Below are 25,069 nucleotides of genomic sequence, written 5' to 3' on the forward strand. Positions count from 1 at the left end.
TGTAACCTTTAGTGGCGGTATGAGACGTTCATACTTTTGTTCCCTGAACCAGAGAAAGTGAACATAAAAACAACAATTTTTACCTATGTTCTTAGTTTATTTTGTAAAGAGACTGCATTTAACCCTTCAACACCTGGAGCCACATAATTTTGCTTGGGTTGCATTCAGACGCCTTTCAATTGTACTGAAACCTTTGAAGCAAATTGGTTTGTTAAGAACATTTTAATAGACAAAAAGGCAATGAGCAGCTTGACAAGAAATATCTCACAGATTGCAAGAAATCAGTAGATTTATAGTTTGTTTTTTAAGCTAGAGAAAAGTTTGCTGTTCACTTTTTCTTATTATCATAGTTTAGATTTAAATTATGTAACAGATTTTTTTTTTAAATAATTTTTCAAACAGTTTTCAGGTCATTAACCTTTTTGTTTGTTTGGGTTTTTTGTTGTTTTGTCGCTGTAGGTGGTGTTCTTTTCTTCTTCTTTTTTTTTCTTTTTGCTAATACTCTTTCGTAGGTCAAAGCTGCAGGCTTGGACTAAAAATCCTATTCCCCTTCTGACCAAGTAAAATATTACAAAGGTAACCTTGTAGTTTCATATGCTTTCATTTTGCATATTAAATAATTGTCCTTTAATTCAGAATTGGCTGGAGGGTGAGAATTAATCAGGAATCACATGAAGAGCTGGACTTCCCTTTATGTCCCTCTCTTTCATCTCCCTCCATCTCCCATCTTCACTTTCTCGTTATGTGGGCAGCAGTAGATTATCACTGACCTCTCAGAGAGCACAGTTATTAAAAACTCATTATCTCTCACTGTGTTCTTCATAGCTACACGACATGTCCACCAGTTGGAATCACAATTAACCTGTATTGTTTCACAGTGAGGGTGAAATAAGATGACCCGCATTAGTTCGGGTGACACAGGAGCTAAGAGAAGAAAATAAATTCCAAACTATCTCACCTAGTTTAAAAGCTCACATTTCATGTTGAATTTTGCTTGAAAATAGTGCTGTTAGTGTGCATAGTTTGTAAGACATTTCACAATAAAAGTTAGAGTGATATGGATGTGGGCCTGAATTGCTCAATTATATCCTGAAACTCGTTCCTATTTATGTTACATATGTGCTGCATTAAGACATTGCAACATTTTCTAATATTTTACTATTAACTATTGATATGGGATTAATGTGACAAAGACATTCACCCTTTGAAACCTGAGAAAATTGACTTGATTTCTTCAAAAAACACAGGAAGAAGGCAATGAGTAACAAAAGAAGAAATGATCCAAAAATTAGCTAGAAATAAGTTTTTTAAAACAAATGTAAGAAAATTACCTAAGGAAAAAAAAAATTATTTAAAAGGAAACAACCTGGAAAAGGTGCTTTAAAAATGATAATTCTATAACATAATTTAAAATGTGTAATTATAAAAATTTGCTATAAATTTAGTTTTTTAAAGCTTTTTTTTCTTTTTCCCTTGACATTTTCCCCTAGCTTTAAAAAAACACTTTTCAAAATGCACTTATTTCTTGAAATTTGTACATTCTTTGTATTTATGAAGAAAACTAAACAATACATGTCTATGATTTCTGTCATATCTATTACTTTAAGTTAGTTTTTTTGCTTTTGTTGTCTTCTTATGTTCCACACTGCTTTTCGTTTGTTAGGTGAAGATATTTAACACATAGGCAATTAAAGAAAAAAATTAATGAAGACATCTTACAAATCCAAGGGCGTTTACCAGCACGCCCATTGCCAGACATGAACATTTGATCACGCTTTATTTAAATACTGAAACCTACAATTACATAACGCGTGCACATGAAAAAGGCAAGAGAAAGCACATTTTTAATGTTAAACTTTAACGCTGAAGTTACCATTTCCGCATAGCCATGTGTATCTCACACAAAGATGACGTCGCCAGTTAAAATAGCAGCGATTGGTCGGCGTAGCCAAGGGGGCGTCCCTTATCGCACTCTCATTGGATGCGACTTTAAACCTCCTCCTCCTGATTGGTCCGCAGCGTCGCTCAGCTATTGGCTGAATTCACGCACCCGACAATTTGAAAATCGTTGTTCGCCTTCACAGAGAGGAGAGAAGCTGCACGAAGAGGAAGAAAGACAAAGATTAAGGCCAAATCTGTGTCAAAACAAAGGTAAGAGCTGAAGCTAAGGTTTTCGTAAACAAAGTGTCATTCAAAGTTTGTTTTGATCACGCAGTCAAAATAAATTCTTGCACGAGGTCGCGATGTCTGTGCTGATTGAATGAAACACAGCTGTGGAGATGTTACATGATTGCAGTTCAGGAAGGTTTTTTTTTTTTTAAAACAACGCAAACTGCAGTTTATTGATAAACGTGAACTCTTGTATTTGGCGTGAAGTTTCAGTGATGTTATCCGGGGAGGACGGCGCGCAGCTGCAGTGCTGTGTGACGGTGGAGCAGCTCAACATCTCGGGCCAGGCCACCCGGAGGCAGGTCATCCGTAAAGCCTCTGTGGTTCTGGGCCGGAACGAGTTCCAGGAGATCATCCTGCGGATCCACGACGGGAAAGTCCCGCAAAATTACCATCTGAAAGAGTTCAAACTCTTCACAAAGTTCGTCAGAGATGGGAAGTGCACTGTCAAACTGCTCCGTGAAAACATCCAGGTGCTCATCTCCAACTGTCCCCCGGACCGGCTCAACATCTTCCTCAAAACCCTGAGCATCAAGCACCAGGCCCTGCAGGGCACGAAGCCTCTGAGCGACCGAGAGAAGCTCAAAGCCGGTCTGCCCCGCAGCTTCGAGGCCATCAGCCCCCTGCAGCAGAGGGACATCCAGAAAGTCAACGAGCTGAGGAGCAAAGAGGCTCCCAGAGGACTGACAGACCGCACCAATAAGACTGCTGCTGCAGGGACAGGACAGCAGGTGAAGAGGTCCAGGAGTGAAACTAACTTCAGCCCAGTGAGTTGATTAAACTCAATAAAACACACCTTTCCTCACTTTAAAGGGATACTTTAGGTTGCTCTTTTTAACTGGATTGTAAGGGGTACTTTTTCTACGGAAGCCCAAAGCAGCCATGCATTCATACGTTTTTCCGAGATCACTGAATAATTTTCTTGAGATCTCGAGATAATGAAATTGTGTTTTCCCGACATTATGACATAATTATCTTGAGATCCCTTTAAAGTCTCTTTATTTGTAGCTGCACCGACATTATCTCCCTGGATCGACCACCATGTTTGTATCTAGTCTTTTTAATGACTGTGTATTGATTGTTTCAGGTGAAGGCCAACCCAAACAAAAAGCCCACTCTCTCTCTGCCATCACGTAAGCTGAACAAAGACCAGGCTGCTGTCCTCAGTGCTGTGCTGAGCGGCAAAAACGTCTTCTTCACTGGAAGTGCGGGTTAGTGTTGAACAAAAGATCAAATAGCATTTAGCAAGTTTCCAGAAACCCTTGTCTATTCAATTCAAACTGTATTAATCCCAGTGGGGGCAATTAGTTATGAGCAGCTCCAACATAGAGAAACACAGAAAAAAAAAAAAAAACACACCATGAATACTCCAAAGAGCTGAAATGTGTAATACCGTCCATAATTTTAAGAAACATTTTGAACATTTTTTATATCAGCACCTGTAACTTGCTGATTTTTTTTTTCTTTGTTTTGTCGAACAGCACTCAAATTATGACACAAAGTACCCTTATTTGATTACCACAGATAGCAATGTTTCCAACTTCAACTGTATTACAGGATTAATTGATGTCAAAAACAAGGACTTACATTGTTAAAACCTGTCCCACTACTGGGTGTAAGTCGTAATATCGAGTGAAGAATAAAAAATTCCCCAAAAAATATACATTAAAAAAAGGGTACATACATAACCAATTCCTACTGATGTCTAACTTTTTAACTGGTGTGTCAAATGCACGTACCTCACGGGGAGTGAGTCCAAAGTTAAAAGCTGTGGCTCGTTGCAGACAGGCCACTAGCCCAGCACCTGCTGATGTGTGCTCACTTTTTATCTTTGATAACGTAAGATCCAGACATTCAGGAGGTTTTTACAAACGGACCTGGTGATTTAAACCCTTAAAAACACTGAATAAAGCAGTTTAATGTCAACAGTGCTTTTCTGACACTCTTGTCACAACAGAGCTGCAAACTACTTAGGCCGATGTGAAAACACCCATGGCCCTTTCTAGAGCTTTTGTTCCCTTTGTCCATTGTAGGCTACTGTACAAACATGGTGGTGCAACACTGCAGTCTCCTTGGTATAGAATATGTATGTAGATATACAGTATATAAGTGTATATAATTATATATGTAGATATAAATGGCTCATTTTGAGGTAACAAAAACTGAGGACATGAGGAGGATGTGAAATGAGGGGCGGTGTCGCATTCTGTGTTTGCACTTTGTTTTTGCAATATGTGTTTCTATATGGCATCTTTTACGTCTAGGACAATTTTCCCCAGGGACAATTAAAGTAATATCTAAATTGAAAGAGCATCACACAAAGGAGCCAAAATACTTGCTGCTTTCTGGAGGATTTGTCTAAAAGAATTACATTATATATTCTGTAACGGTGTTACAGATTTATTATATCTTACTGATGCTGTCATCTAGGTAGCAAGTTTTAGGCAATTGTCTCCAACATTTCCTCCACAGAATCTGATTTAAATCTTCTGTCATGACACATTTATGGTGTTTTTCCATGAATTGTGTTTTTTAAAATGCATTTTGCCCGAGGACCCTATTGTAATTCCTCTTAATAATCACTCACGACCACTCAGTGTGTGTCGTGTATTTTTCTACAGACACTCTGCCTGTATTTTCATATTTTCTGTTTTCAGGATGCTTATAGGCGTGTACAGGGTGTACAGTGCTCAGGTGAGGTCGGGGCTTTATAAAAGACAGTGTCCAGTTGCCAGACTGTAATCAGCAGGCATCTAAGACACCAAAAAACGCAAATGTAGCAAGGCGAAACACAAGTCCAGGGTTGGCTTTTACTTTAACTTTCACTAGCAAGCTTGTATACAAACAGTAACCTACAATCCTTTGTATCATTATTTCTTCTAAGCTTTTGTGAATGTGTTTTTCAGGTACAGGGAAGTCCTTTTTACTGAAAAGGATCATGGGATCTCTTCCTCCAAAGAGCACCTTTGCAACCGCCAGCACTGGAGTGGCTGCGTGTCACATCGGAGGAACAACGTTACACAGCTTTGCTGGTCAGTCACCATTTCTCTGAGGAGATACTTTTTAAAAAAAAATTTTTTTTTATATATATATATAAACGACAGGCACAAATGTGTCTGCAAATAACATTTAATCATGGATGAGAGATGTCCAGAGTTTTTTTTCACTCAACATAAATAAGTCATATTGCATGTTATCAGAATAATTGGTCAATTTGCTGGTTTCATTTAAGGTCTCACCTAAAATTAGGCTGTACTGATGGACCCAAAACAGGGGGCAGAAATCTAATCAGTAGAGAAGCAACTAACTGTTTTTTTCACGATTGAATAATCTGATTATTTTCTTAGCAATTTTACCTGGACCCTGAGTTTGTAATAAAATAGGCTTTTATGCCATAATGACAATTTCCCAGACCCCAATGTGGCATCTTCATATTGCTTGTTTTATCTCAACAAAGCTACAAAACTCAAGGATATTCACTTTACGATGATACAAAAAGTAAAAATCAGCAAACCACACTGGAGAAACTGAATTTTGTAAATGTTCCCATAAAAATTACTGAAAAAGAAGTAAAAAAAAATAATATCTGTTGATGAACTAAATGTTTCAGCCCCACTTATCAGTGTCTGCTGTACCTTCAACACAAAGAAAACACGTCTTTGTATCTATTTCTTCTTTTGTGTTTACTTTTTTTTTTAAGTAGCGCTGCAGCCTTTGACTCCACGACAATGTCGGTGTGATGGCGTATATCGGATTATGAATCTTTAATATAATCGAGGAGGCGGTATCAGATGTCTCTCCACGTTAACAGACCCTTTTAATTAAATCTCAATATACAGTACACGCTGTGATGTGAGTATTTACATTAGATGGTGTTCATTCGTGTTCCCCCTGACCATCTGTCTCTTCATCCTCCTGTACCCGTGCTCTCTCTGCAGGTATCGGCTCCGGCTCTGCCCCACTGGAGCAGTGCATCGAGCTGGCTCAGAGGCCTGGCGTGCTGCAGCACTGGACCAGCTGTCGGCACCTCATCATCGATGAGATCTCCATGGTCGAGGCCCAGTTCTTTGACAAGCTTGAGTCAGTTGCCAGGTGAGATGTCAGTCTAAAAAATCACTTCATGCTAATATAGTATTTCTTAACGGAAATCTTAAGTGAAGAAAGATTAGATTGTTTCTGTTGGAGAGCTTTTACATGTGCTTGACCACTGTGTGTCCTTAGAGGGTACGTTTTGGTATTTTTAAACCGGGACCCTATTTTCCCATGTTTTTTTTTTTTTATCTAATGATTAATGGGAACAACCATTTTTGAAATTGGTTGGGTACTGAGTGAGACAGGCTGTGAAAAGGGTTGCAAACTTACGATGTATGTACTCTCAATTTATATCCAATACATGTTTTTTTTGTCACTGACAGGCTCAGATTGTCAATATAAGTGTATGACAACATAATGGAAAGGATCCTTACGGAGACAGAACTTTTTCTTAAAGAGTAAGATCCTTTTTGTTTAACCAGTAACAACCCTGAAATTCTGATCACCAGATCCATCAGACTGTATGTAAAAAAACAAAATCCTAAAGAACCAAATCAGGTTGCACAATGTTTCCAAACACACCTTATGGGACACTTTAAATATGACACACTTCTTACAGACTCAGATCTTCTCTTTAATATCCGTTCGTATCATGCTGGTCCTCAGAGATTTACAGTAACAGTGTTTAAGCACAGGTAGACTTCAAGTGTGAAGAATTTTAATACATGTAGACATCCATTTCTATTTATTTGTCTTACAGTTTATGGCTCCAGTTAGAATAGTTTTTAATAAAGCTCAGCATTGCTCTGATGTGAGCTTATACTGTCTGACACATTTTATTGGAGATCGGATGTAAGATTTCAAAATATAAAAGCTAGAAAGTGCACTCAGTGGAGTACAGATTTCCGCTTGGAGGTCTCCTGAGTTGATCACAGCCACACTAGACAATTCTTGTAATTACAGAAGATGCATTGTAGCATGTTTCAGAAGCTAATAAAAATACATGTGCCATCTATTTTTTGACTGAGCCATGACGTGTTGCACACATCAGATTGAGTTTTCCTGCAAACAGACAATATAATCAAGACAATTGGTTTAAAACACAGCCACACATTTTTGAACTATTTCATTCTTAACTAGATTTTTAAAAGTATTAATTTTTTCTGTAATCTGCAGAACAACAGAGTGAGAAATAGCAACAATAAAAACAATTTAAAAAGACTTAAAAAGGAACCTTATGTCAAGACGCGATGCCTCTGAAGTGATTCTGATGTAGTATGACGCTGTGGGGCAAACGGACCAAAAGTGGGTCGCATGTGGACTCTGGAGGGCTCTGCCCAGTGGAATTGTCTCTCCTGGCTAGCTTAGTCAAAATGGCCGTGAAGAGGGGCACCAGTTCATCTATATTGTGCTTAACTTTGGTGGAGAATAACATATTGGGTGTGGAATTATTCTGCAGATGCTTTAGTTCAGAGTGAGGCCAAACTTTTCTATGACTGTCAGTTTTGAGCTACAACGCATGCCAAAATGTGGCCTGCAACAGATGGTAAAGCTTGTGTTTTTTAGCCAAATAGAAACACTTGCGGCCGGTTAATTGAAAAGTCAGCAGTCGGTGACAGCATAAAGCAGTTAGTAAAACAGGATTTTCAACAACTGTGATTCACTGCAAAGACGAGGAGTCCTTGAGCATACAGTCATACATGTTCACTTAAAATACTAGGCTCATTAGGCCAGTAGTTTGCAAGATTAGAAGCAGACAGATGCATCCACACTCAAGACTAAGCTCAAAGTCTCCTCCAGGCTCACACCTGGCGGAGCTGATGAACACTGTCAGATCATCAAAAATACTGCAGCCTTATTGATGTCAATCACTGTATTCATCTCTAGTGAACCACAACATCTTACTGTGCTCGCGTAGGTCTGTGAGGAGGTCAACTGAGCCGTTTGGAGGCATCCAGCTGATCGTATGCGGTGACTTCCTCCAGCTGCCTCCCGTTTCTAAGGGAAAGGAAAAGGCCAGCTTCTGCTTCCAGGTTAGACCTTCATGGATCTCACCTGTTTGTTAATGTGATTCATTTGGTAAAACTGTTGTCAGTTACCTGATGGGGGATTAGAGCGATTGAATCGTTTACAGTCATTTACTGCAACTCAGTACAACTACCCTGATATAAATCCTACTTTTAAAAAAGACATAAATTAAACTGTCTGTAAATTTTTCATGTGGTATATTTTTAGGTGGAGTTGATAATGGGAATTCTCATATTTTGTGTGTTCTTATGGAAGTGAAAGAAAAAACATATATAAAGAGCAGTCTTGTGTTGGGACTGTAGAAGTGTTTGAGATTTTCTGTTATTTTTATGTACTTAAAGGCTGATCAGAGTACATGTGAGACAGTACTGTACTGAGTCATCTGCAAACTTCCTGAAGAGCATTAAAGGAATACTTTGCCCCCCAAAAGGAAAGCATGCATGTCAGTTACTCACCCAGTGCTACTTTGAATTCATGAAGAAAACTTTGTTTTCCTTGTATGATCCACAGTGAACAAAGAATCTGCAAATAAGCCATGTATCAACAGCAAAACTATATCAAGACATCCGTTGACCATCTCTTACACAACTTGTGCAGTATAATCAAAATCTCATTTACCCAGCTGTATTGTCAGTACTTCCCAAACAGACAGCCCTGACTGACCAGGAACTGAACAAAAAGTGAATCTTAATCTCTTCAAAGCCAGACTTCATTGACAAAAGCATTAATTTTACCTCGCTGAACACAGGAGCTGTTGATCTACTGCTGCCTTGATCAGTTAACTTGTATGTGTTATTGCATGACTTTGTTGAATCCCAGTAACTATTTAAAACATCAAAGTCACACAATAACACAAACTAACAAACTGATTGAGGCAGTGTTAGACCAGCAGCTCCTGTATTCAGTAAAATTATTGTTTTTGTTGATGGAGTCTGGCTTTAAAAAAGTTATTTTTTTTGTTTAACTTCAGTTTCCTGTCAGAAAGGGCTGTCTGTTTGGGGAAGTGTGTATTGTACAAGTTGTGTGACAGTTTGTAAATTAATTTTTCAAATAGTTTTGCTGTTGTTAAGTGTGGCCACCTTTGTTTCCCTTTATTGATGATTTTTTTTCTGTTATTGGATTCTTTGTTTAATGTGGAAGCATGAGAGAAAAACAAAGTCTTCCTCAAGAAATCAAAATAACACAGGGTGAGAAATTAATTTCAGAATTATATGGTGGCTGAAGTATTCATTTAATGGTTATTTTTGGAAAAAACATTTCTCCCTCCTTCAGGCCAGGAGTTGGCGTAAGGTAATCCAGGTCAACATGGAGCTAATGGAGGTGCGGAGGCAAACTGACCAGTCATTCATCTCTCTCCTGCAGGCAGTGAGAGTGGGCAGGTAAAGTAATGGGCACATTTAGGAAATGTGTTTTTGTACAGCTAATGTGATGTGAGAGTACCAAATGTTGATTATAATATGTGTAGTTACGTGTATTGCATAAATGCATCTAGAGCTGTGAACTGGCCTTTCAGTCACAGCAGGTCATTTTGTTTACTCTGAAGAACGTTTGCTCTCTGCTGCAAAAATAGCTTTTCTAAAGGAAAAGTTCTGTCTGAATTAACACCATTCAGGGTGACAGAGGAAGTCACCGCCAAGCTGATGGAAAGCGCATACCATCACATCGAGAGGGACGGCATTCTGGCGACCAGGCTGTGCACACACAAGGACGACGTGGAGCTCACCAACGAGAACAAACTCCAGCAGCTGCCAGGTTTTAATTTGTTTGATTTCATTCTTACTTTTCAGCTTGAAACAGGTGATACTGCGTTTGGCTTAGATCCAGGTGGAAATTGGCAGAACTGTTACCCATGGCTTGAGTCTTGAAACCTTGTTTCCTCAAGATATTTCAGTGTCAGCCTAATCCCGCTAAACTTTCTGACTCATGTTGTGTTCTGCTCCAGTATAGTTTTTTATTTTTGTTAGCCTTAACTGCATGAGGAAACTGTAAGGAGTGTGTTTGACCAGCAGTTTTCTTGTTTTTCTGTCCCTGATCATATTTTCTATGTGATAAACTCTGCCTTTATTTAATTTTATTTTATTTTAATTAAACACATGTGTAATGAAGCTCTCTTTGTCCCTTAGGGTCAGTGCGTGTGTTTGAGGCTCTGGACAGCGACCCAGCCCTGGTGAAGACGATAGATGCTCACAGTCCCGTCAGCAGACTGATCCAACTCAAAGTGGGAGCTCAGGTTAGTGCACTTTATAACTTTATATTCTCTTGACACAATCTACTGCAATCTGTCATGCAACATTGCGCTTTTGTAATGTGTTCAATGCGCTCATTTTGACTGAAGACGCATTGGATTTTTTTTGGGTAATGCCTTCTCTTTTTAAGGTCATGCTAACAAAGAACCTGGATGTCGCTCGAGGACTGGTGAATGGGGCACGAGGAGTCGTGGTGGCTTTTGAGTCCGGAAAACATGGTCAGTATCTTATTTATGTAGTCATCTTGAAATATATTGCAGAAACATTTGCTTGGAAAAGCCAGACTTTATTGAAAATCTTATATATTTAGTTGTAAATACTGCATAGCTTTTGTGGCAAGAAAATAGCAGATGAAACTTTCAGGAATAGTTACTGGGGGATATTTTATAGAAGAACTTCAGAGTAGCTTTGATATTTTCAACCTGGAGTCTATTCTCGCAAGTTTTTGTGTCTGATTGACTAGTATGAACAACAATTTTTGAAATTGGTGCAGTATTGAGTGAAAGTACTGCAGACAGCAGCAGAGAAACAGGCTACAATGTGGCATGTTTGCAAATTCAGTTTCCGTCCAAAGTTATTTCTGTTCTGATAAACAGAAAGCACCTCACTCTAACAAAAAGGTCAATTTCTGTCCTGTTCATAATGTTTTCAGACATTCAGTGGACGCACATTGAAAGTGCCAAATGCCCCGAGTAGTTACTTTGCAGCCTCTGTCTGCAGCTCTCACGCTCAAGACTGGCTCAGTTTCAAAAAAGTGTTCACATTATTTCCTTAGACACAAAACAGGTTTAAAAATACCAAACTTCTCCTTAGGTTCTTTCATGTTGTATCAGCAGGTCAGGTAGAAACAAAACTGCAGATTCCTTTAATGAAAATGCCACAGATTTATGTCTTCGGTAGTAACGGTGGTGGTAAATTTTCATCCACACTTATTCCTCTCTGTTTCCTCAGGACTCCCACGCGTGCGTTTCATGTGTGGCGTCACAGAGGTGCTGAAGCCCGAGCGCTGGGTGTTTAAGTCTGGCGGTGGGATCCACCTGAGTCGACAGCAGCTGCCACTCAAACTGGCCTGGGCCATCTCCATCCACAAGAGCCAGGTGAGCACAGGTTTAGTCACAGCCACAACTGCTACAACAGGCACAGAAATACTCAGACAAAAGCTCACCACATCACTGTGATGACATTCTCTTTTTGGTCGACATTGTTCACTGTTGCCATAGAAAACCTATGTCATTATTTTTTTTGAATGCATGACTCAAATGACGCAATTTGAATTCAATTTGCCTGAAACTTATTCATTTTTCTTTTGTACTGCATGTTTAGTCACCAGACAGCTAGACATGGTCTCAGGTTTGATTGCAGTTTCTGAGCCGGCCTTGTGGCTCAATCATTGTTCACGATATGTCTTGTCGTTCAAGGTTAAGATCAAAAGGAGAGTGAAGAGCGATGTAGAAATATCTGCTGAGTTCAGATAAAAAGAATCATCTCATTATAATGTTTTACAGGAGCACATTTTCTATAAATTGGCTAGTAGAGATTTTTTTTCCAAGTAGTGGAAACACAATACTTGCAAGTAATAGGTTACTGTGCATCTTGTAGCCATTGTCATGAAATTTTGTGCAGGCATTTATGAGCCACAGCTGATTTGCCTTAACTTTTAAGATCCCCTATTTTTAAAAAAAAAGTTTTTTTTTAGCACCACCAGCAGGCCAGTTTTCACTTGTCCAGTGAAATATCTCATTTGACATTACTGACACCGTTAGCTCTCAGACAATTAATCTTAAAGGGCAAGTTTGTTTTTTTTCTCCAAACTGGACCCTTTTTTTCCCCCATGCTTTTGAGTCTAAGTGACTAATGGAGACAACAATTTTTGAAACTGATCCAGTACTTGAGCGTAAGTGCTGCACCCGGCAGCAACAAAACCCGCTGCAATGTAACCATTCTGGGTGTGTTTTCACCATAAGTTTATGTCTACTGAAAGAGCTTGTTGTGTCCTCACTGCAGCGGCCGTGGGTTTGAGTCTGGCCTCAGCCCTTTGCTGCATGTCATCCCTTCTCTCTCTCCCCCATTCATGCTTTATCTGTCATATCAAATAAAGGCAATAAAAGCCCTAAAAATATCTTTTAAAAAAACAAACTTTGCTCAGTTTAATCGCCCCTCCTCTCTCCTCCTCACTTGCCATCATCCGTCTGTGTAGAATCTAATAACAGCATCTAAAAACTAGTATCAGGCAAGAAAATGACGTACTCACAGCTTCAATATTGCACAGGAGGCAGAGAGGCTCAGGCTAGGTGAGTAAGACCAGGTGCAACAATGTTATGTGATGTAGGACATTGCTCCAGAGGCCTAATCAGACACCAGCCCAATATTAGTGCTACCCACAAACAAGCTGTTATCACCAATCACTCAGCTGCCTCACCACCAGCACCCGCTGCAAACTACATCCTGACCTCACACTCTGAAATTGGTCAAAGGAAAAAAAAAGCTCCCTCCAGGTAATTGAGTTCAGTGGTCACGACCAGCGTGTCATCAATGTTTGATCTACAGCAGAGGAGCTTAAGCACGGGGAAATAAAGGAACCCCCACACCTGCAGCCCTCCAGAGGACATAAGCCAACATAAAAGAAATCTCATTCCTGCAAATAACAGGATGGGGCGGCAATATCGCCGAGACCGCTTTGAATCTTGTTTTTTGATATTATAGCAAATTAATCCATCAGTGTTTTATTTTAGAATGTCTATTTGAATCCGGAATAGATTAGTCATACTGCAGCAATTCGGTTATGTCAACGTTTCCTTCCGACAAGTCATTATGGATCCTATTGAGTGCTGTGATTGGCTAGTACTCATCATGTTGACGTGTCCACAGCTGTTAGTATCAGGGCAAAGAGGTTATGGGTAGAACCAGTACTAGCCAGTCTCAGATATTTTCCCAGAGAAAAGTGGTAAATTCACAAGAAAAAAAACCAAATGTACCACAAAATTGGGTGATGATGTATTAAAAACAACATTTTGTAGAGGGAGTAGGACATGGTGGGTGAATGGGCTGAAGCACATGACTTTCACACAGGAGACATGGGTTAAAGTTATGTGTGAGTCTATGTTGGCTTTTTAAAGTGGATTTTTACCCTTTGTGTAAACATCATATTTTGATTTTGATAGGATGACAAGGAATACTCTCTTGTGGGTGTAAACAGCAACATTGGGTACAGACACCTTGCGGCAAAAAGCATCTTCGGCTTGATTTTTAACTACAAGTTGACAGTCTGTAGACAACAGTTCTGGGGTTATAAAATTGCTTTTTTGGCCTATAACTAGTGTTTTTAAATTAATTTTAGGGAATGACACTTGACTGCGTGGAGATCTCTCTGGCACGTGTGTTTGAGAGCGGCCAGGCTTATGTGGCCTTGTCTCGGGCTCGGAGCCTGGAAGGCCTGCGGGTGATGGACTTTGACCCCAGTGTTGTCAGGGCAGATCCAGATGTTCTTGTTTTCTACAAGAAACTGAGGAAGGAGAGGATGCTTATGCAGGTGAGTGCAGAACTCTTCCTCATGTCATTGTCATTACCTATTGCATTTCAATGTCGGGCAGGGACATATGTGAAAACTGGAGTTTGGAGGCCCTCCAAAGGAAAAGTTTGAGCATTAAAGATTTAATTTCCTGCATTCAGATGACTTACTATGCACCAATTTGTGCCTTTTCTGCATCAATTTGTGGTGGAAATGTCATTACTTTAGTTACAAGTCCTCTGTTACTGTCATGTTTTAAATCAGTGGGATGAATGCACATGTTCTGAGTATTGAGGGGGATGTATACCTGCAGACATGGTTGATTGATAGCTCAGCTTTTTCAGAAATACAGTTAGTTTTAACATGACATGTTGAGTACATTGAATACAACCTATAATTCTTGCATTTCTGTAAGATCACAAAAAATGATACATAGAAATGCAAACACTTTTGGAAGTGCTGCAGAAGATCCTCTTTATGAAACACTATTCACACACTATTGAGTCTTGTAAAATACCTTTATCTGTCTCTGCTGCACTCTGCAGGCCTCCATGGATGATTTTCTTGGCAGCAGCAACAAAGAAAACTTGTGGTGAGAAGGTGAATTCATCTACATCTCCTGTGATATTATGCACTGTGTGCATGGTTATCTGTATGATACCATACTGTTTAATTCCTTTTGGGAAAATGTAGTTTTCTTAAATGACTGTAACAATCACAGAAATCTGCAATCACGGTCTACCTCACGATTCCTGTTTTAACTGGCAGTACTCGAAGTCACACTGCCACCTCCTGGTTATTTGTATTTTTAAGAGCTTATTTTTATACACTGATTTTTAATTTATTATAATGATGGTGGCATCTATTTCAATAAAGTTTTAGTCAGCTTGGAGTTTTTTTCATTGAGCACTCTTAGTGCTGTTTTGAACCACTACACATAATAGTGGGAAATACATTTTAATCTTGTCACAATTTAATATTTAATGTTTTTTTTTAGGCCAACACAGATTTTTATTTTTTCCTTTTTACTGATGTTCCTAAACTGAATTTTATGTTTTAAAATGCAAAAAAGGACAACAAAATAAAAGGGCATCATTGCCTGTAATTGGCCCCCAGTGTTCCTCTTATATAATAACATTACCTCCTAAGACTGCATGATTGTTCGGTATTTTTTTCTTTTCTTAACATCATTGGATTGTGATAAGGCCTGTCAGGATAACTACTTTTTGTGGCCGATACATTGTCCCAGAATTACAATGAATGCTATTATTGTCATTTCTAGACCATCTTATGCCACTGCTATATAGACAATTTAATAGCAAAATAATTAAAGTACTCACAAAGCAATTAACTTTTAACTCTGAAAAATATTTATATATCATTGGATTACAAAGAGAAATGTATTGATTAAAAAAAAGACATGGCAGCATAATTATGCATGAATGTCCTTTCAAAGAGCAATAAACTATTAATTCTTAATATTTTGACATTGTAATTGGAAAGTGAAAACAAGTTAAAATATCTATATTGAACATAGATAAGTGTTTGTGTGTGTGGGGGGGGAAGGACATCAGCCCCACCCACGACAGAGCACTTGAGGACAGTAGCAGTTCGACCAGAAATAACAAAACGTGTCTAGGCAGTTTTCTGTTCTTTTGGCTTTGGGCGCTGTGCCCAAGCCTTGTAATGGTAGGAGAAACCCTGCTGTTTGTAAACTTTTGTATCAAATAATTCTAAACCATGCAATACTTTGTCATATCATCCAACTGTGGGCCTGAATGGTACGTTTTCTCTCCCACCAGACCCACAACCACAGACAGACTTCAAAGCTTTGTAAGTGCACACTCAGGCAATCACTTCCATTGGTATCACTGTGGAATCAAATGTGTTAAAATGACGCAACTCAGACATTTTGGAAACCAAAGAAAGCCTTTATTTTCCGGTCTGATTGATGCATCTCTGACCAAACCTGAGGTAAATGTATTTCCAGAGCAGAATACTTGCTATTGCATAATAACTGGCCACAGTGAGATTGATGGTTTAAGCCCTGTCTTTGCACAACTTTTAACAACTTTGTTGCACTAATTATTAATACAAGCACTCACTCACATTTTACACACTGGGGCATGTATTTAGTCCAGGTACTCAAAAAAGACATTTACATTATAACACAGGAGAAAAACAACAAAACTGCCTTGATGAACTATTTTACAATTTTAGCAGTTTGTTTTTAGTTAAATAGATTCTACAGCTGAAAGTGGTGGAGGCTGGGCAGGAAGTTTCATTTCACTTTGTGGAACAGCTTGTGTGCTACCTGTAAAGAGAAAGGAGAAACAATTAGCATCTTCACTGGAAAATCAAGTCGACTGTTGTCTGGTTTCTGGTGTTGTTTGGGCACTGAAAGAGAAAGAAGGGTACATCCCATTTTTCTCCACTTCTTTGCATCTCGCACACTTACACAATGGTCCCGTGCATGCAGGAAGTCAAACAGTTCTTCTGTGCACTCCTCACTGGTGCTGGATCTCGAGCCAACTCGGGCTTCGCAGGTCTCCAGTATCTCCCTGTAGTGCACACAGTGTTCGGTCTGCTCGCACTTGGCTCGTATTGTTTCTAGAGGGTCCTGAGAGGGAAAAAAAGCAAATGTGGTATATCGTGGAAAATGTCACAAAATTAAGACCAAATCAACCAATCACCTAACTGGTAACGGGAAATTATTACTGGTTATCATTTTTTTACAGCCTTAGTCTGAGGTGATTTTGGACTGAAGCCAGTGGTAGAAGAACTCAAATCTTATACTTAAGTAAAAGTAGTAACCCCACAGTATATAAATAGTCGTGCAAATAGGAGCCATACATTTTAGTTTTACTTTGTGCGTTCCTTAACTCTAGAGAAAGATGGATTGTTGATTCTCATTCCCAGATTGTCAAATACCAATGCTTTTGGTTGGTGGTTCAGTCTGACTACCATCCCAAAGCGTCTTTGGTTGGTGACCTGAGAATGAGACTCAACAATCCACTACCTTTCAACAGGGATACATACAGCATCTTTACATAAAAGTACAAAAGTATCAGCATCAAAAAGTACTGATTATGCAGAATTGTCTGTTTGAGTATAGTTGACCTGTGGGTCAATAAAGTCTAATCTTATCTCATATTTATATGTAACAGTTTATTTATTGATTACATTTTAAATTATTAATCTGAATCTGCAAAGTAGCTCAAGCTTTCAAATAAATGCAGTGGAATAAAAAAGAACAATATTTAGCTCTGAATTTTGGTGGAGCAGATGTATAAGGTAGCAGAAAATTGAGTTACTGCAGAAATGTACAGGTACCTCAAATTGTACTTGAGTACAATATTTGAGTAAATTTGCTGGTTACTTCTTTTCACTGAACGAACCTGGAAAACATGATGTTTTTCTTTCATTGTCATACAAACCTAATAATCTTTTTACTTGAATGTGGGATCATGTCCTCTACACTCACAATGTGTGACTTTTATATTTTGCCCATTTCTGTCCTTATAAATCTTCCATACAGTTATGAAAGGTGTTTCGTCCCCATACTTTCAATGTTTTTGTTTTTCTGTGAGTTTAGTATAAGATGACAGGTGTGTTCTTGGTTTGTCCTAAAAATATTTATCAAATTTATGAAGAAACACAAACTTACCACCATTTCTTCCTCTTCTTCTTCTTCCTCCTCTTCCTCCTCTTCCGCCTCTTCTTCCTCGGCAGGTGCGTCTTCCTCCTTATCAGTGACAATAATATCACGGACATACTAATTACTATGTTCGTCAAAAACATGATTTTTATATTATACAACAAAAAAAACCATGTTACCACATATTTTAGATGTACCCACGTTAACTGAAGGATGGATATCAAAGTAACTATCTGTGTTACAACTTACATAAACCCGAGGCGTACCCTTGACACAAAAAAATCAAGATATCTATAAAAACTCATATGCGGTTTAATTTACAGTTTAATCATCCTCCCACGTTAGATATTACAAGTGACACTGAGCTCGTTTCACCGCTAAACTGACCAGCAGAGTCGGGCTGCTGAGCTGTTGAGTAACATGGTCATATACACATACAAAAAGTGACTCCACGGGTACATATCGGTATTTTTTCAGTACCTCGTCGTCTGGGTCGTCGTACGTGATCATCTTCCTCTCAAAAACCATGGTTACACCGATAAAATTCACACAAATTTCGAAACAGAGGACAGCTCGTTAGCAGGAGCGCTTCTCTCGCTTGAGGACTTGAGGTCGTTCACACGCAGGAAACGACTAGAAGGCTTACCGGATAACGCTTCCTATTGGCTAAAAGGGATTACTGACTTTGGTCTGGTCCAATCATTGGATTTTATTTAGCGTTAGGCCCGCCTACTGATTGACGGTGCGTGCGGAACTTTTTTTTTCAGTTCCCGATAGGAAGACGGGCTAAAATAAGTGTTGCACACATGATGGCGCTGCTCTTGGACGCCAGACTTCTGCTGAGAAAAGTTAAAGATTTAAGGTGTTTCACGCCAAAACGAAACCGAGTGAAGGAAAAATGGGTATGTTGTCAATGCATGGATAGATGAAGCACTTAATACAGTCGTTATCTGTAAAACAATTTCCTCTTTAGAGGTATAAAAGGTCTTTATTGTTTGGAGGTGTACAGAATATAGTTAGCCACGCAGCTACATAGAGCAGGCTAAATATTTAAAATAAGCTATTCATTTTGATAAGTATGTATACCGTGGCGAATTTCATCAATAAGAGCTGGACAAAAAATGTTTACCCCTGAAATTAAAATGTTGTGTGCAACTAAATTACAACATCTACAGTTGTGACTCCTTTAGCTCAAGGTAGTCATTGACACAGTACACTCATGCAGCTAACTGTAGTTTTTTTTTTATTTAACCAAGGGATGGTACCTAATTCATCAGCAGAGGGGGGTGACCAGAGTGTAACATTTTTTAAAAATGTTTATCATGACCCTTTCCAGAGGTACAAATATTTTTCGTTGAGCTTCCCCAAGTGACAGGGGAAAAATGCTAAATTTAGTAGATATCACACACAGGCACATCACAGCCTCCACCATTAGCAACATGTGCTAACAATGACTGTTTTCCCTTAAAAAAATGTGCCATACACATTAGCAGTGGCCAAAAAAAAATATCAGTAACTTGGCATGGCAGCCCCCATCGTATTTTAAAAACGTACCCTGATGATTGTAGCTGAAACTTAAATACTGAGGTTTCATAAAGGTATTTAAAACTTTAAATACAAAATATTACCATTTAATGTTGAAGATCCCTAAGTCAATTAAAAAATATATTACTCCCATCCTGGGTTCCTCCCCCATGAACAGTCCCTAATTAACCACATAGACACAAAGATAAACATCAAAGCAAGCAAACATTTAAAATAAGTGTTTTGATCTCCTTGCTTCTTTACAGGCCACCACACGTGCCAAGCACCCTCCTACCAGTCTGGCCCTGCAGCACTTTGATGCCACCTACGGCGTCCAGCTGGGGCAGCTGTGGCCGTCAGTCAGAGCCGCCCTGCTTTCAGAGAGGAAATACGGAGCCCTCTTCAATAATTTCTCCCATGATTCAGTTCTGGCAGACCTCGAAGCCCAGGGATGTAGAGACTTCCTCAGTGACATAGATACAGACGGTAGGTGTGCATTTACCCCAGACTCAATCTTGACATCATGGTATTTATGTGATTTTTTTGTTTTTGTTTTTAAGAAATTGCATAGAAAAAAACTAGCAGTTCTCTAAATAGATGTAATGGCAGCCCTTTATTTGCATGTAATTGTTCTTATTTTGTACATGCTGATTTTGTAAAACAAAAATTATTCCTCAAAGATGAATCTGTCATGTTTTGCCCTGACAACCAAAGAAATTAAGAGACCAGTGCTAAAATTTCTAATTTTTCATCAACATTTGGTTTTATTGTGGTCAACAAGCCTCTCAATAGAAGGTGCAGGGAAGTACAGTACAATTTGAAATATACATGTCAGAAACATAATAATTCGTATTAAACTAGAATTATAATTTAAACCATATTATCGCTGAGTGTGAACTGAAGTTCTTAATTCCTATACGTTTTTTCCTCAAAAATAATTAAATTATAATTAAAAAATAATGTAAAGCACTTTCAGTGCAGTGCTTTACAAAAATCAAAATGAACAAAATAATAAAAATGATTTAAAATCCTTAAAGTCAAAGGTGATATAACATTGAACAAAATGAGCTATATTTTTAAGATAAAAATTTAAAAAATGATTAGTGTAATCAATGAAATATAAGTCAAGAAAATGCCTTTGTCTATGATAAGGTTTGCAGAAGTTGGAAAAACTGGTTGATCATTGCATTAATGAGAAATAGCAAAAAAAAAAAGAAGCAGAAAGTAAAAGCTAATCTTTGTTCATTGCAAAAAGCCACATGCAAGTCAATTTTCCCTAAAACCCCTAATATTGAACTGCAATTTTTTTCTGTCATTTAAAAGCCTAATCTCTCTCCTCATATGATCAATTCAGCTTTTTTCTTTGTCACTGCAGCTCAGCAATACTTGGAGCAAGAATCAGGAGTTACAGCCGAGGAGGAATCCAGAAAGAAATCTGACACTGATGGTCAGCAGCTATCCCCTCTACAGCTCAGCCATAACATCAAGTGCTTCGTGTTTCCAAGAGGGGATATCACAAGATTCAAGTCCGCGCGGTGAGCTTATCTGTTCGTTATTTAAAAAAAAAAGTAGCAATCAAGAATATTTTGATGCGTGAATTCAAAATATTTGCTTCAGCTGTCAGTTATAAGAAAACAGTTGACATTAACTGTGTTGTTACTTTAGTGAGTCAAAATGGTTAAACATTTAGAGGATTTTGTTCTCCTCCAAATGAGAATTACTAACTGTTTCATGTTTATTTTTAAAGTTTGATTCCTTTTCCTTTTGTCTTCTAAAGACCCGACATGTGTGGGTTGCTGGGTTACTACCTGATGGACGCAGCATCTGTGCTGCCTTGTGTGGCACTGGATGTTCAAGAAGGTCACAGTGTGCTTGACCTCTGTGCTGCCCCGGGAGGTAAAACACTGGCTCTGCTTCAGACCCAGTCTGTTGGTAAGAGGAGGACCGCTCTCATCTTCTGTTTTCCTCACATAGCGCTGTTGTTCTGATTTTTAGTCGTAGTTAACTCTCCATCATCTGCTCTACAGGTTTCTTGTGTGCAAATGACACCTCAGTGTCTCGGACGTCACGACTGAGAAAAGTCCTCCACAGCTACGTTCCTAAGCTGCTTTTGACGGCTGAGAAATTACGTATCACCTCCTACGATGGCACCACTTGGGCGGACATCGAAAGGGACACTTTTGACAGAGTAGGCCATTGTTGTGTAATCATGTTGCCAGTGCCTGAATCAATGATGTGTTTATCTTAACACCACCACTTTGTCCACCTCCTCCTCTCTTTTCCTTCTGTCAGGTGCTTGTTGATGTCCCCTGCACCACAGACAGACATTCACTCATGGAGGACGACAACAATATATTCGGAAAGAACAGGATCGGTGAGAGACGAAGGCTTCCACAGCTACAGCTGGAGCTGTTGTTGTAAGTTTTGGTGAAAAATGTAAAGAGAGTGTCGATAAAACATTTTATGTGGTTGCATTTTGTCACATCAATATACAGCAAAGCCTGAAGTTAACATGATTATTTTATACAGAGTGACAAACGGTCTCTCTATCCTGCAGGGCGGGAATCGCGGCAGCCCGTCCAGGTGGGGACATCCTGTATTCCACGTGCACACTTTCTCAAACCCAGAACCAGAGTGTGGTGGAACAAGCTGTCTTCTTGGCTCGAGAGAACCACGGCATCAACCTTCAGGTCAGTCACACACTGTCACTCTTAACAGGTAAGTGTTTATTAGAGATGATTATACGGCCTGGGTGAATGCTCGATTCTGATGGCATCCATTAAACCCTAAACACGGTCTGATAAAACTGTCTGTTAACTGCTCTAAAGTGAATGCACTGGTTACACAATAGTAACAGCCTGTATCTAATATAAGTAACCATAGCAACAGGGATGCAGTCAAAGCATCTGTTCACAATTTATTTCCAACACATCGTCTTTCAGTGCCTCATCCTCTGTTATTTTTGAGTGTTGGTTTAAAGGTTTCTACAAGCAGAGGGGACTATAAATATCTCTTTATTGCCAAGTTGTATAAAGCTTGTCCTGTTCACTGAGTAGTGAACAATGTGATGCATAATAAACTCATGGGACAGTGATGATTGTTTCCGGTATTAGGTAAACTCTAAGGTGTTACCAGATTGTGAAAGTTTGTGAAAAACATTACATTTTGATTGCAAATTGTACGAAAATATGAATGAATTTTCTTTTTTTTTCTCTGGCAATGACCATGGTGTAAGCCGGATAATGCCCTTTGAGGTGTTAATTGTCAGTAAGCGTGTCAGACAGTTCACGCTTCCTGTTGGCTTTTTATTTGTTTGGCCTTATCCCTCACTTCACATTTCTCAACAGTAGTGGAAAATAATTTATCATTACGGTTCTGACCTCTGGACTATCAGGACATCCTAATGATGAACATGAGAACCAATTCACAACAAATAATTTCACCTTCCTCTTTTCCTCTCTCCCCCTGTGCTGGTCATACCTACATTCAGGTTGTTGATCTGCGACCCCTCACACACATGTTTAGGAAAACCTTTCACTTCGCTCCCGACCTCCACCTGGGTGAGATGGTAATCCCGCACTTAGCCGCTAACTTTGGCCCCATCTACATGTGCAAGCTGAGGAGGCTCACGTAGCTTGTGTGGACTGATGGACAGCTTTGCCAAAAATCCTGTGGACATTTGAATGACTGACTTAAGGACTTATGAGATGATCTTCTTGGCTCGTCTTTATGTATAAACTGTGGCTGCTGGAGCACTGAAGGTGAACTTTTCCTCGTGGTGGTGGACTGTTGAAACACTGGACTACACACTGTGACTGTAATCGCAATTAATCCAGTTGGAGGACTGGTACTGTGACATTACTGGGGACAGCACTGAATGACAGGGTTTTTTTTTGATGGAGACTTTTGGACTCAACCAACATTAACGTCAAATTCATTTAAGAGAATTCTTGTTTTTTAAAGGGCATCAACAGTTTTTTTTAACCTGGACCCCATTTTCCCATTTGTTTTGTCTAAGTGACAAACGGAGACGACAATTTTTAAAATTGGTTGGTACCGAAAGGACTGCTGCAGCTGGCACACGCCATCATGAAACATTAATGTGCAGCTGTGCACCTTCAATTTCCATATAATAAAAGTGCTTGTTTTTGTTACAGACTAGCTCAAAATCTTATTATAAGTGTATGAAAACATTATTTAAGGGATCCCTACAGAGATAGCCTGTTATGTTAAAGAGTAAGATCATTTTTATTAAAGCAGAAATTGCTATTGTCAAACCTGCCAGCCTGCATTTAAATAGGCATAAATTTTATCATCCTAAAACACACTTATGATGATAGAAAAAAACAAACAAAAAAACTCACAAAAGCCGTCTTGGTTCATCTTTCCACTGTTCCAACAATCACCAACTCTAGTTTGGTTGAAATAAACCCCTAATTCTCTCAGTTAGACGTAAAAATATTATGGCTTTATACAAGCTTAAATAACAATTTATTTAAAAGGAGTCTGGTAGATTACGTAATGGGGATTTGGGGTGTGTTTCTGGTTCCCTACAGACATAGACCGTCTTGTTAAAGAGTAAGATCATTTTTGTTTATCTAGGAGCAGCCCCAAAATTGCAATCGCCAAACCCACCAGAATCGATTTGAATGAACAATAATTTCATCATTGTAAATAACACTTGATTCAAAGAAGAAATAAAATAAAACTCCTAAAAACTGTCTTTGTTTGTCTTTCCACTGTTTGAGCAATCACCAGCTTTGGTTTGGTTGCAATAAATTGTTCATATCATAGTGGTGTCAGACACTTATAATAACAATCTGTGCCTGTCAGTGGCATTAAAAAACAAACAAAATGACAAAAAAACCACTGGGAAAAATAGGGTCCAGGTTGAAAAATACTAAAGTTGTCCTTTAAAGTAAGTCAAAACTCTGATTTACCAACATTTTTGGACTAAACCAGCTTTGCTAAGTGTTTTTCTTTTTATAGTTTTATTTTTACCCTGTAGGTGGCAACAGTAGCTTAATATTAAAAGTATCCTGTTCAGTATATCCTGTTCCCACTAGAGGACACTAAGGGTATGTCTGTAAAGGTTATATGTTGACAGGAGCTCCAGTATTTATGTCCTCAGAGATCACATTACTGAAACACACATTTCCATCAGAATTACCTGCTCTCTTTAACTCTCCCCTGAAAATGGGTTTGGCTTGTTCTATAGTTATTCATCAGGTTTGATAGCTTTGCCTAATAACACAATATGTGGGTATGTGGAAGGAGGGCATAATGAACAGGCAGGTAATGACTTATTTGACCATTTGGCTTTTCACATCTGAATCTGTGCAACTTTCATTATTATAGCTGGATTGACTCTGTTTTGCATTGACATCACTCAGGTGAAATGTTTCCTCTTATCACTGCCTAATGTGAGCGCTGAGGTGCCTCTTTTTCCATCACACCGCCGATGACCCTTTATGTTGTCCTGGCCAGGCAATGTAGCGTGAAAAAGGTGTGTGTATGTGTGTGTCTAACGAGTCCACCATCCATACCCACTGTCATTAAGCTGCTCCAAGTGCAGGAGCCGACTCCCATCCCCGTGCAGGGATGGACGGCAGCCATGCGGCTCCCAGATGAACATTAAAGAGGCAGCAGAGAGCTAAAATGGGACGTCTCGCCCTGTTTTGCCCCTCCGCTTTTTTATTCCACAGATGAGTGCAGATAATTTCCTGTGCGATTGTGAGTGATTACTGTATTACTGCGGTAAAAGGGGGATGTATCTGGGAATGCAGAGGGAATTAATGACACATAAAAACTATTTTTGTATTGACTGCTTTCGTCTCCAGGGCCTTGAATGCCTCCTCGCACATCTTGTGATTACCTAAACGTATTGTAAATATGTGTTTCCTA

At 39.0% G+C, this 25,069-nt stretch overlaps 3 protein-coding genes across 3 annotated transcripts; 2 read left to right on the plus strand and 1 right to left on the minus strand.

The window, feature by feature from the left end:
* Positions 1-2,054: 2,054 nt before the first annotated feature.
* pif1 (PIF1 5'-to-3' DNA helicase homolog (S. cerevisiae)) lies at positions 2,055-14,959 on the plus strand. Its single transcript, XM_042498121.1, has 13 exons — positions 2,055-2,151; positions 2,377-2,936; positions 3,257-3,380; positions 5,076-5,201; positions 6,108-6,261; positions 8,120-8,234; positions 9,502-9,608; positions 9,842-9,981; positions 10,353-10,459; positions 10,606-10,693; positions 11,427-11,572; positions 13,813-14,004; positions 14,529-14,959. The coding sequence occupies exons 2-13, from the start codon at positions 2,385-2,387 to the stop codon at positions 14,577-14,579; spliced, it is 1,902 nt and encodes a 633-aa protein (XP_042354055.1). The 5' UTR covers positions 2,055-2,151; positions 2,377-2,384; the 3' UTR covers positions 14,580-14,959.
* A 934-nt stretch (positions 14,960-15,893) lies between these two features.
* On the minus strand, positions 15,894-18,278 carry LOC121951685 (cytochrome b-c1 complex subunit 6, mitochondrial-like). The gene is made up of 4 exons (XM_042498120.1): positions 18,122-18,278; positions 17,651-17,728; positions 16,442-16,603; positions 15,894-16,297 (listed from the first exon to the last, which is right to left on the minus strand). Exons 1-4 carry the CDS (start codon positions 18,167-18,169, stop codon positions 16,265-16,267), a joined length of 321 nt encoding a protein of 106 aa, XP_042354054.1. The 5' UTR covers positions 18,170-18,278; the 3' UTR covers positions 15,894-16,264.
* Positions 18,279-18,450: 172 nt separating this feature from the next.
* nsun4 (NOP2/Sun RNA methyltransferase 4) lies at positions 18,451-24,989 on the plus strand. The gene is made up of 8 exons (XM_042498477.1): positions 18,451-18,543; positions 19,432-19,651; positions 20,541-20,700; positions 20,943-21,097; positions 21,193-21,353; positions 21,458-21,582; positions 21,723-21,855; positions 22,656-24,989. Exons 1-8 carry the CDS (start codon positions 18,451-18,453, stop codon positions 22,797-22,799), a joined length of 1,191 nt encoding a protein of 396 aa, XP_042354411.1. The 3' UTR covers positions 22,800-24,989.
* The last annotated feature ends 80 nt before the right edge of the window (positions 24,990-25,069 follow it).

This window comes from Plectropomus leopardus, chromosome 12, assembly GCF_008729295.1.
Source record: "Plectropomus leopardus isolate mb chromosome 12, YSFRI_Pleo_2.0, whole genome shotgun sequence".
NCBI lineage: Eukaryota > Metazoa > Chordata > Actinopteri > Perciformes > Serranidae > Plectropomus > Plectropomus leopardus.